At 41.6% G+C, this 12173-nt stretch overlaps 1 protein-coding gene across 5 annotated transcripts in view; it reads left to right on the top strand.

Annotated features, from left to right (window-relative positions):
- The window catches only part of atp2b1a (ATPase plasma membrane Ca2+ transporting 1a), a 57158-nt gene extending 48610 nt beyond the window's left edge, over window positions 1-8548 (top strand). For 2 of the 5 annotated variants that reach the window (XM_050035693.1, XM_050035694.1), the window contains 4 exons: window positions 1158-1346; window positions 1936-2116; window positions 4046-4101; window positions 6497-8548. In XM_050035693.1, the coding sequence (XP_049891650.1) occupies window positions 1158-1346; window positions 1936-2116; window positions 4046-4101; window positions 6497-6898 (828 nt within the window). In that variant the 3' untranslated portion in view covers window positions 6899-8548. The remainder of the gene's footprint in view (window positions 1-1157; window positions 1347-1935; window positions 2117-4045; window positions 4102-6496) is intronic. The other 3 variants (XM_050035695.1, XM_050035697.1, XM_050035696.1) reach the window with 3 other exon arrangements.
- Window positions 8549-12173: the final 3625 nt, after the last annotated feature.

Here is a 12173-nt window from a genome sequence, read left to right as displayed (position 1 = left end):
TGTTAAATCAGCCTGTAAATGATATTTTGACATTATTATTATAATTAATCTATAATCTATTACTGTCACGGCATCCGAAGGTACTGATGCGTTGAGCAGGTGACAGTCCGCGGTCGTTTTCAAAACACACTTGTGTCACGCAAAGAAACTTGTTGAAACTTTAAACAATAATTTATTGTACAAAACGGGGGAAACAAACGTTGACAAAAACGGTTCCATAATTCATATTAAATTCAAAAGATAACAAAAAAACAGCTACAAGTTAGAGGGAATAGTGATGAAGTGGTAAAACTTGGCATTGATCCACAGCCTCAGACTGATGCGCTCAAGCGTGCCGTGTGCACAAGCTCCGTTGGTAGGCGATACTATATTTTCACATTTTTAACAATGCAATTTAAAAGTTTTGATTTTTATTGATAACCTACATTTGCCAACAACAAAAAGACGACATTTAACACCAAAAAAAATGTAAAAAAAAAATAAAAAAATAAAAAAAAAATTTTTTTTAAAAAGTAAATAAATAAACGAACATCGAATACCAAATTTTCATAACGAATACCTACCCATAGAAACGAATATTCGAATATCCAAATATTTGGGTACAGCCCTACTGCATTCTGGTGACTTTTAAAGAACGACAACAAAATAAGTGCACCGCATAAGCATTTTTATGTTCAGTGGATGTAATTTGGTTTAGGTGTTTTTGGTTCATGACAGTGGAGGGATGGAGGCCAGGCTGTAGGCTTGATTTGCACCAGGGAAGCGGGAGGGAATCAGTGAATGTTTGCACACTTCTGCTTGAAAAATTACTTAAATGATGAGTTGATTATACATTTAAGCTCTAACTTGTTCTATTATTATTGCAACATAATGAAACACCTTGTCACTGTTACTTAGAACATCATTATCAGTTTTCAGTGACTCAGTTCTGAAAGTGTGCTCATCTGTTAAGTCTCTAACACGTGGGATGTGCTTGGGGACCAAATGACGTCAAACCGACTGGCAGCTAATTTTTCGGGGTCACTGACTGCTTAATGTCCGTGATGTAACCCAGAAATGTGCAGCGGCCTGCCATAATGAAATGCCACTTTGCCTCGCTGAGGAGCTTGACATTATCATAAGTGGGCGCTGCTCATGTGAATCCTGATGTCTTCCAGGTTATCTCTACAATACCCACCAGCCGCTTAAAATTCTTGAAAACAGCGGGCCATGGCACCCAGAAAGAGGAGATCCCAGACGAGGAGCTGGAGGAGCTGGACGACATGGATGAGATCGACCACGCAGAACGGGAGCTTCGCCGAGGCCAGATCCTGTGGTTCCGAGGTCTCAATCGCATCCAGACTCAGGTAACAACCTTCAGACCGTCCCGCACACCACCGCACCCAAACACCAAGGGAATCAAAAGCCATAAACCCTTTAACTGTCTATTGCTCTTCCAGCTTAAAATCTATCTTTGTTCTTTCTCTTGGCATTCTTAAAGAATGGCTTGTGCCCTAAAAACAAATCCTCTAATTTTCCTGTTCTGCTTGTGGGCTAAAGCGGGTTCCTATGCCTATTTCTGACTGAGTCTATCTGCCAAATCAACTAGTTTGAAGGTACTGATGAGAAGCAATTGGATTGGATGGGAAGCACAATAGAACAGCTGGATGTTTTAAGAGTATTGGCATGGCTATAGCTGGAGGTATGGAAGGATTCTGCAGAGAAAAGAGTGAAAGTGAGTTCAGAGCTCCCTCCGATCAGTGCCTTTAAACCCAACATCCCCCCCTTTTCCCTCTCTCTTTAACTATAATGCCTAAATTCAATTTCCAAGTGACATTTTTTCTATGGTTACTGGTGCCTTTTCTTTATTTTTCTCTCTTTTCTCTCTCCTCTGGCTGTGTTGTGTTTTATTTCCTCTGGGCTTTTTCTCCTGTCACGCTGTCTGATTCTTTGCAGATGGATGTAGTGAGTGCGTTCCAGAGTGGAACTTCCTTTCAGGGGGCTCTAAGGCGGCAGGCCTCCAACTCCAGCCAGCAACAGCACGATGTAACCAATGTTTCTAGCCCTACACATGTAGCCTTTTCTACTACTACCACTACTGCCACTGCCGCCAACACCGCTTCTGCCACTGTGGGGTGTGAGTGCGTGTTCTCCTCTAGTGCATGAGACTTTTTTTTTTTATCTCTTCTGTTCTTCTAACATCTTCCTCCTCCACTCTTCTTCTCACCTAACGTTGACACTTTTACTCTCTCATGCCTCTCCTAATGTCCCACAAAAAAAGACACCAAAAATACATCTTCCATATTGCTTTGATAACACTGCTGTATATCTATATATCTATATATATATATATGTATCCTGTAACCAGGTCGCTTCTAGTGTCAAGGTGTTTTCTCTGTGTCATCATGTTTTCTGTTCTGCTTCTGCTTTGGTCTCAGAGATGGAAAGGTTTACCTGTTATCTCGGGGGGGTTATGTGTACTATTTCACATAAAATTATATATTCTGGATTGACCATCACCAGGTTTGTCTGCAGCTGCCTCAGTCTGCTCTGTGCCCCTGTAGCACCCATGGGTCTGTGTCGCAGCTCTCTAGTCCCTAGCCGGGTAAATGTTTTGAGTATATGCCCATGATCACGGCCCAAAACAATAGTGACAAACCATGACACAGACCTCTGTGAGAAAATGTATCCGAGTGTCAGTGGATGTCTGTCAGTCACTGAAATAATGACCTTTTTCTCCTCCAGCTGGGGCTGTCTCTGGTGGGTTTGTTGTCCAAAAAAAAGAAGACAGTGTGTAGAGAGAGAGGTTAGAAAAAAGTGTGCCTCGAGAAAGGGTGGCACAAAGAGGGTGTGTAGCAAGAGAGGGAGGCACAAAGTGTGTGTAGCGAGAGAGGGTAGCAAAACGAAGGTGTGTAGCAAGAGGGTGTGTAGTGAGAGAGGGTGGCACAAAGTGTGTGTAGCAAGAGTGCGTGTAGCGAGAGAGGGTGGCACAAAGTTTGTGTAGTGAGAGAGGGTGGCAAAAAGAGTGTGTAGCAAGAGGGTGTGTAGCGAGAGAGGGTGGCACAAAGTGTGTGTAGCGAGAGAGGGTGGCACAAAGAGTGCGTGTAGCGAGAGAGGGTGGCGCAAAGAGGGTGTGTAGCGAGAGAGGGTGGCACAAAGAGGGTGTGTAGCGAGAGAGGGTGGCACAAAGAGGGTGAGAGGGTGGCACAAAGAGTGCATGTAGCAAGAGAGGGTGGCACAAAGAGGGTGTGTAGCGAGAGAGGGTGGCACAAAGAGTGCGTGTAGCGAGAGAGGGTGGCACAAAGAGGGTGTGTAGCGAGAGAGGGTGGCACAAAGAGTGCATGTAGCAAGAGAGGGTGGTACAAAGAGGGTGTGTAGCGAGAGAGGGTGGCACAAAGAGTGCGTGTAGCGAGAGAGGGTGGCACAAAGAGGGTGTGTAGCAAGAGAGAAGCTCCAGTAGCACCCTACAGCGGATTGGCAGCTGCAGTTGATATGACTTGTCTGTTGGTGTGTTTGCAAGGCTGTGGAGAGTTTACAAAGGTCCAACAGCCGTCTTGCCAGTCGTCCATTCAGTGTAGAAGATCACTACGTTGATAGTGGACACGGATCATTTGATGATGCTATTTCCTAAAGGCCTTCCAAGAAGTGTGTGACTCCTTTTTCTCTTTCAGATGCTCCTGGGCAGACCATCTGACCAGCAGGGGATTGTAAATGTCTAACAGATGTCACAAAAAGAAAGAGCTTAAAGGAATAAATGACTGTGTGCTCTTGAATGTAAACATGTGGGACTTCCCCAGACACATTTAACAGCAGATCTGATGTTGTGTTTCTATTGCATGTTGAAAAATTATGCAGTTCTGTCTCAGGTGGGACTCCCTGAAATCTCTCGGACCTGTCAGATGTTTCCCTACTAACCTCTGAACTTTTCCTTTCAGGTTGACAGAAGTGTATCTTGAAGTCTTTATCTGTGTGAATACTTGTTTGTTGGCAGAATGTGTCCAACCTGGCAACATGTTTGCCCCCTCAAAGAATGAACACCACTGACTCCCCACATATTCTTCTTTAGATTCTGTGAAATGTGTCATGGGCTATACTCAAAGGTTTACTACCATTGAACACAAGGTAGCGCCGCGCTCTGCATGGGTTCAAAGTCTCTGGTCTCGTTTGTGAGTTTTTTCTCTTTGTGCTGTTTTTGACTTGTATACCAGCTTGTAGACATGCTTGGCTGCCGCAGCTTTTTTTTGTTTTGACTCCACAAACATAAGCTGTAACTGACCACCCCTTTCTTTCTCGCTGTCTGTTCTCTTTCTGTCTGTTTATCTCCACCTGTCTCTCCTCCTCTGTCTCTTGCTGTCTGTCTCTCGCTGTCTTGTCTTTCTCTCTCCTCACTTTTCCTAAGCATGACCAACAAAAGTAAACTCTTGTGTCCAGCCTCTGTCCTTTTTTTCTCTTATCGGATGTGTTCTTGTCTAAAGAACAACATTCCTCTCGTCTCTTAGTTTCCTTTTGCATTTTGATTAATCCGACACGGGCGTCTCTACCAAGTGTTTTGTGACATACTACTACTGTACTTACAAAAAAAAAAAACAACCAACATAAGTTGCACTGGGTTTGACAGTGGTTTGTTCCCCAACTCTTTAATTTACTACATGACTTTTAGGAGTAGTTTTTCTACAAGTACAGAGTCGATTATCAGGTTTGTCTCCACCAGATGCAACTCCAAGTTTTCTATCGCGGAAACTTTTTTAAAAAAAATTTTAACCAAGACTCTTTACAGGCTCACAGTGCAGCCTGTCGCTCTCTACCTGAACCTGAAGTCTTTTTATAAGCCTCAAGTTTAGCTTTTACTTGTAGACGTTAGCCTGAGGGTTTTCCCATCAGATAGGTTTTAAATTCCGTGACATGTCTACACTTCTTTACATGAGGTACTCTAAAAATATATATATATATATTTGCCGGACAGGGGGTGTCTTAAGGTGCTTTCACACCTGCCCTCAAGTTCGTTTTCCCCCTACGATCTCCTGGACCTCCTCCGCACGAACTCTGGTGCGGTTCGTTCGTTCGGTGAGAATGTGTTCCGAACTTGATCCGAACAACCATGAGCATGTTACAGTCCTGGAGGATTATTAATGTGCACCTCCTCCTGTACTGCCTTAATATGCACATTCAGCACATCCAATGCATCAAAACATTGTTTTCTAGTTGGAGCCGCGCCTCGTTTTCAAACTGTATGGTTTGACTAAAATGAACAATGACAGCAATATAGTCCACGATGAGCAGCGCTAAAATCAACCTGCGTAGTTGTCCCTCCATTGTGACATTAGAAAGTGTCACATTTATCTTGCAAGTGTGCTCTTCTTCAACGTTTATACAATTATACAACTTGGTAACAAAATTAGTCCCTGATTCGGACCAAAGCAAGACAACTCTAGGTCTGAAAGCACCCTAAGGAAAACTTTATTTCTGTAGCACAAATAGAATAATACAAAAAGTAGATCATTAAAAGAGGATTATACATATTACAGAGATTGAAATAAATGTAACTTAAGAATATTGGCTGTTCCTGTTTGCATTTTTAAGGCCCAGACACACCAGACATCATAGACCAAGTAATGACCATTGTGTTGCCTCCTGTTTGCTGTGTCTCAGCCAAAAAGTTGCACATGAACACGCTACAAAGACTTCAGCCAACGAGCGCGTACGTTCTGCGCCTGCGTAAGAGGAAATAACTCCATAGCAGCAGGCAGCGGTAGTCTGTATTTGTCACTAAAAACAGGGAAACCGGAACACTGACAGGACTGATTCAAGATGCTACTTAGCCAGTTAGCACATTAACAACGCAACCAGATGTTGAAAGAACAAATAATATTTAACATAGTAACATATTCAAATAGTAACAAACTATTTCTGCTAAAGAACCCAATGACAACAAAAATAAATTTATCTTAGAAAACAAGTTTGTTTCGATCTCACATCCTCTTGACTTCACTCGTTTTCTTCCCTCACTTCTCTTCTCGCTCCCTGAACTGAACTTTCAGTCAGAGTGATTTCTTCACTGACGTCACCGCTAGATCAGAAACTGATTCAAATGCTGGTTACGCTGAAAAATGGCTGACAAGGGCCGGCTAGTGCCAACAGTGCAGGACACACTGCAAGAACTAGGGCAACAGACACTGATGGATCGCCAACAGTTGGTTTGGTGTGTCAGGTCCCGTAAGCTAAATTAGGATGAAGTTTTTGGGTGGTTTGAGGCTAACACAGTCTGTAGAACGGGTAAGACAGTTAACAGGTAACACAAGTTGTGAGTTTACAACTTGACATAACTGCACACCTGCACGAGAGTTTTCCCCCTCACTGAATTTTTTTGCCCCTAAAACTCACCTGTTGTTGACCCAATAAAACCTGCGCCCTCGGTTTTTACCTGTGTTGTTATCCAGGTGTTCAAATTCAACCCGCACACGTATCACTGCCGAACATAACTAAATGTCTGCTCCCTGTCCCTTCTCCCTCCCTCCAGATCCGGGTGGTGAATGCATTCCGCAGCTCCATCTCCCTCTATGAGGGGCTGGAGAAGCCCGAGTCGCGATCATCGATCCACAACTTCATGACCCACCCCGAATTCCGGATAGAGGACTCTGAGCCCCATATTCCCCTCATAGACGACACCGACGCAGAGGACGACGCTCCCACCAAGCGCAACTCCGCCAGCCCCCGCAACGCCACGCCCTCACCCACACCAACGCCGCCCTCGCCCTCACCCTCGCCCACCACCATCGCCCCCACCACGCCGGTGACTCCCTCCCCAAACCAGAACAATAACGCTGTGGAGAGCAGTAACCACCTCCTCCCAGAGGGCCCCAAATCAGGAACCCCCTCGGCCCCGGGGAGCCCCCTACACAGCCTGGAGACCTCCCTTTGATCTGACCCCAGCGCCACGCGTCACCACCACTTTTCTACCCCGCCACCAAGGAGCTCGACTCAGACATTAAGCGACGGACACTTTGAGAAGAGAGACGAAGGGCTAAGCAGGAGAGCGGAGTCTTGTGTGAGCTTGGCTTGGGCTGGACTAAAGAACAGCAAACATTCAGAGGAATGTACGGCTTGGTGTGGATGCTTTGGTCTTCTTTTATTTTTGGTTCTTATTAATCCCCCCGCTGCAACACAAGGACTCTGTCTCCACCCCTCCCTCCTTGGTAACTTTGTTTTTCTCGGTAAACAAGGGGTGATTATAAACTCAGATTGAAAGTGACCTGTTTTTATTATCTATTATTATTATTATTATTATTATTATTATTATTATTTTAATTGAGAAGGGGAGGTGCTCCTCCTGGCTTGAAGATCGTCTGTAAGAATTACGAAAAAACCTTTAGCTTCTCTTTTATCTGAATGGTGTTGTATATTTATCTCTTTGGCCCTTTGCTCATTCAAAACTTACTTCTGCTCCATTGGCTGTTAATATTTTGAGTTATTTATGTTTTTGGAAAAAAGCAGGTCTGTTTACAAAGTTTGTAGATACTTTTTTTCTGTTTGTAGGCAAAAGAGCTTCCTGATGTATGATGCAGAGAACTGGGACAGAATAAAAAAACTGAATGAGAGGATTATTTCAGATACTGCTGTATTTTCAGGAAAAAAAGGGTGTTTCTATTGAAACTTAACTATTTTTGCCTGCAAGTTTTATTTGTTATATATTTGTAGATAAATGTAGAACCTTCTAGCCAAACCGATAAACACTAAGGCTTGTATAGAAAAAAGAGGTCCACCGGGGGGCGAGGCGTTTTCACAGGAGACGGGATTTTAAGGGCCTCTGTCCACTAACATCGCTATAAATATTTACTTCTTCCATTTCTTCGATAGTTTTCATGTGCACAAAACCTTCTGGAGTTCTGGATTCTCTTCTCATTCATTACGTTGTGTTAAAGGATTTCCACATGTTGAAAGGTTCACTCATTAATTAAAGGGAGTTTTACCAGGGCCCCGTATTTAGCAAGCATCTCAGACCAGAGTCATGCTGAAACAAAGTCTTACCTCAGAGTCGGACGTGAGGTCCTTATGAAGCCTCCTGCAGCCGCTTTCAATAGGAAGTTCTTCTTTTTATATTTATGTGGTTACACGCTCTGGACCATAAAATATTCACATCCTAGTTCTAGTTGCGTTCAAAAGAAGCTAACTCAGATTATTTGATGCACTATTTTTGCACGTTAAGGCTAAAAATTTGCTTTGCCAAAGCTCAAAAACACTAAAATAACTTAAAGTTCACCTTTTTTTTTTTCTTAACGACTACTTGAGTTAAAAGTGATGCTGTGTTGCCTATTTATTTAACAATAAGACGTTCATACAGACTAAACGTGAATGTGCCTTGGCTACAATAAGAATTTAGACGCCACAGATGAAACAGTTCCTCCTACAGCGCAGCGTAGGACCAAATAAGCCTCCGTCTGATCCTTCTGGGCCAGTTGTGACTGATTCTTCTCTCTCTGGATGCTTGATAAATACGGACCCTGCTCATATTTTATGTTTTGGTGCGTTTAATTTTTGTTTCCCTCAGCAAAATGCCCCCCCCCCCCCCCCCATTTGTTTACTCAGGCATAGAAAAAGTATTTAATTTTAAAAAAGGCATCTATAAAGAACGAACCTTTTAACTTCAGACTTTGTGTATTTAGATAGTTGAACATCGTCTTGGTTGAATTAAAATAAAACAAAAAAAGCAAGTGAATTATTTTCATATTTCATTCAGTCTTTTAAGATTATGCCTTAGGATAATAATTTTACTCCTCCGAGTTCTGGTTTGTTGGCATTTTAAAAACTACAAAAAAAACAGTCCGTTCAGTACGACTCCTCTCACCATGGGTTAAATGTTCATTTTGATTTGTTTGTAAAATATTTTTGACACCTGATGTACTGGAAACGCTAAAGAATTGGACATGTGCATTTTTTTTTTTCAAGAATAAAGACTAGGCATACACTGGTATCTATCTGCACAGGGTACTTTATTTCATAGCGTTCCTCGGGGGAAAAAGAATTTTGATACAAATCGTAATAAGAGAAAAAGTGTACCTTTGTATTTTTATGACACTGATGATACCTTTCATCGTACTAAAGCGATTTTGGATGATTTGACACCAATCACGTTATACAGGGGGGAGGGTTTTGGCCACTAAAAAAAAAAAATGTGTGTTGTTCTGGAATCTTCATCTCAGGGTGCAAATGGTGTGAAAGAGAACAGGCCTCTTTTTAGTTTGTGTATTACCACACTTAATTACACGTTTGGGACGGTGCTTGTCAAACACACAGGATGAGTCGGGCAGCAGGCTGCAGATTCTTCCTGCAGCCTTCTGGCCGTGACGGCCCGCGTGCGGACATGGTGGGAAGGAAGCGGAGATGTTCAATCATGACTGAGGAAAATACTTTGTTTTACTTGTTTTACAGATGACAAAATAACAAGGCGAGAAATCGGAGAAAAAAGACGAGCGGAATCCATTCTTAGGAGTTTGTTCTGTAGCTTCTTCCTGTAACGGGAACGAATGTTTTTCCATCTGTTTTATGGATTATTATTTTTTTATCTTTTAACATTTGGAAATAAAGAGTACTTCATGTCTGTTTATCTTGAGCATTTTAAATGGATATCGTGATTGGATTTACATTTGAAACTTGTCGAGTAATGTGTATGGTTTTTAAAAATAAAAAATGTATTTAGCCTAACTGCAGGGCCGTGTTTCTCATTTACTGTGGACTCTCTGCAGTGAAATCTCAGCCTGTAGTGACGGGGGATTTCCTCACAAGGAAAGCTGCTTTTCTGCATAACTGCACAAATGCTAAATGTTTTATAACCTTTTGATTACTGCTGGTGAACATAGTCGTCAAATCACTGTTAAATACTGTAAAATCATGTAACCGTAAAAAGCCTGAAATTATCTTGTTATATTCAGCGTCCTTTAAGCTCAGATTCTTTTGTGACTGCAATATTTAAACGGTCAGTCAGAATTTCCTCTCAAACTGTTTGAGGTTTTTAATAATTTACAAAAAAAATGTATATGAAAATAATGTGGTATTTTTCAACCTGGACCCTATTTTTTTTCTGTGTTTTTGTGTCTGCGTGACAAATCAGAGCAACAGTATTTATAAAAAAGAAACAGTGAACAGTGAGCAGGAGTCTCTTCTACGAGTTTTATTCTTCTCGTCCTTCTCCTATGCACCTGCTTGAAAATATGCAAAGTATTCCTTCGTTTGGAGCAACAGTATTTGAGAATGGTCCAGTCTTGAGAGAAACTGGCTGCAATGTAAAAACTTGGGGCAAATTACTAAAAGTGTTTGTTTTTGCCACTGACGGGCTCACATTGTTATCCAAAGTGTCTGACAACATTATGGAAAGGATCCCAACAGAGATAGAGGTGTTTATTAAAGAGTAACACCCTTTATGTTTAACTAGAAACAGCCCTGAAATCAGCATCACCAAACCCACCAGACTCCATTTAAAAAAAACAGCAATTTTAGCATGTATAGAGACAGCATACTTTCACATCTGACTGGGTGAATTAAAGGTTTATGTCAGCCAAACCAGAGTTGGTGATTGTTGGAACAGTGGAAAGACGAACCAAGGTGGCTTTTGTGAGTTTTATTTTGTTTCTGTCGACTTTGAATTAAGTGTGTTTTATGAGGATAAAATTGCTGTTTATTGAAATGGAGTCTGGTTGGTGTAGCAATAATGGTTTCCACATTGTTTCCAGTAAAACATAAAGGAAATTACTCTTTAACAGAAAGGTCAATCTCTGTTGGGATCATTTCCATAACGTTGTCAGACACTTCAAATAACAATCTGAACCTGTCAGTGGCAAAAACAAGCACTTTTAGTGGGCGTAAATTGACAGCCCTCTCGCTCAACACTGGACCAATTTAAGAAATGGTTGTTCCCATTAGTCCCTTAGAAACAAACAAATGGGACAGTAGAGTCCATGTTGAAAAATACTGCAGTTACCCCCTGACTGTTGGCCTGTCAGACAGAGCTGAGGGGATAACTCGACACAATGCAGATTGGCAGTGAGTGGAGCACAGTGCAACCTTTGTACAGAGAGTTTGGCATGTCTGTCCTCTAACAAGGACACCTCTGACTGTATGTGTGCAGAGGTGAAGCAGGTAAATCTCTCTGTTATTCCCTCCATAATGAATTCTTTGAAATGCATTTACTTGCTTTTGTTGTTGTTGTTTTGAACAATTATGGACCATAATAACATGAACTTCACTTCCTGAGCACAGATCATTTAAAAGCTACTTAAAGAGTGAAATTTACTTAAATTGTATTTATTTAAAAAAAAAATCCAGCCCAAACTGTATCAAACCATGTGAGCACACTACTCACAATAAATTAGGGATATTTTTGTTCTGGCTGAGATTTACATTCCCTGTTCACACAGTCCAGCTAAAACAGACCAAAATATCAGCTGGTGACATTTTTTTGATCCCTAAGTGTCTGAAAATGAAGTATTTTTCTGATCATCTGCTAAATGATGAATTGATTTATAATCTCAGTTTGAGCTATTATATACAGCCCTGATTCCCAATCTGGGGGTCCTCATGGCCACTAGGGGGCACCAAAGCTAGGTAAAAACACTGAATAAGGCTGTTTGACGTTACTCTGTGGTTCTCTGACACTGTTTGGTATGTCGCACACATGCCACTACCCAATGCCTGCTAATGTGTGCTTACTTGTTTTCTCTGATAACTTTATATGCTCTCAGCTTATTTGTGAACCAGGCATTAAGGGGTTTCTTTTTTTTGTGAGACAAATTATCTGCAGAGGTCTCTTCCTCCATAAAACAAACAGACAAGGTGTTTTTATGACTTTCTCGTCACAAAGCAGCTAACTACAGTGACAAACATGAAAGAAAATACCAATGACCCTATCTAGAGCCAGTGTAACATCGCGTACTGCGTGGAAGAGGACTCGCTACCTGTATAGATATAAATGTCTCATTCTAAGGTAACAAAAACACAACAGTTCTTATTTTCAGGTGATTATCCACCAAAGAAAACATACTCATATCATATTCCATTTCTGCCAATATATCCAGATAAAGCCTACACACTGGACTACGGAAGCATATTGCATTCACTTGACAAATAAAAAAAAACAAACTGTTTTATTGAGTAATTTTTTCTGTTTTTCGTGGTAATTTTTTTCTGTTTTTCGTGGTTTTTTT

This window comes from Epinephelus moara, chromosome 23 (assembly GCF_006386435.1).
Source record: "Epinephelus moara isolate mb chromosome 23, YSFRI_EMoa_1.0, whole genome shotgun sequence".
Lineage (NCBI taxonomy): Eukaryota > Metazoa > Chordata > Actinopteri > Perciformes > Serranidae > Epinephelus > Epinephelus moara.
This window is presented reverse-complemented; position numbering and strand designations above follow the sequence as displayed.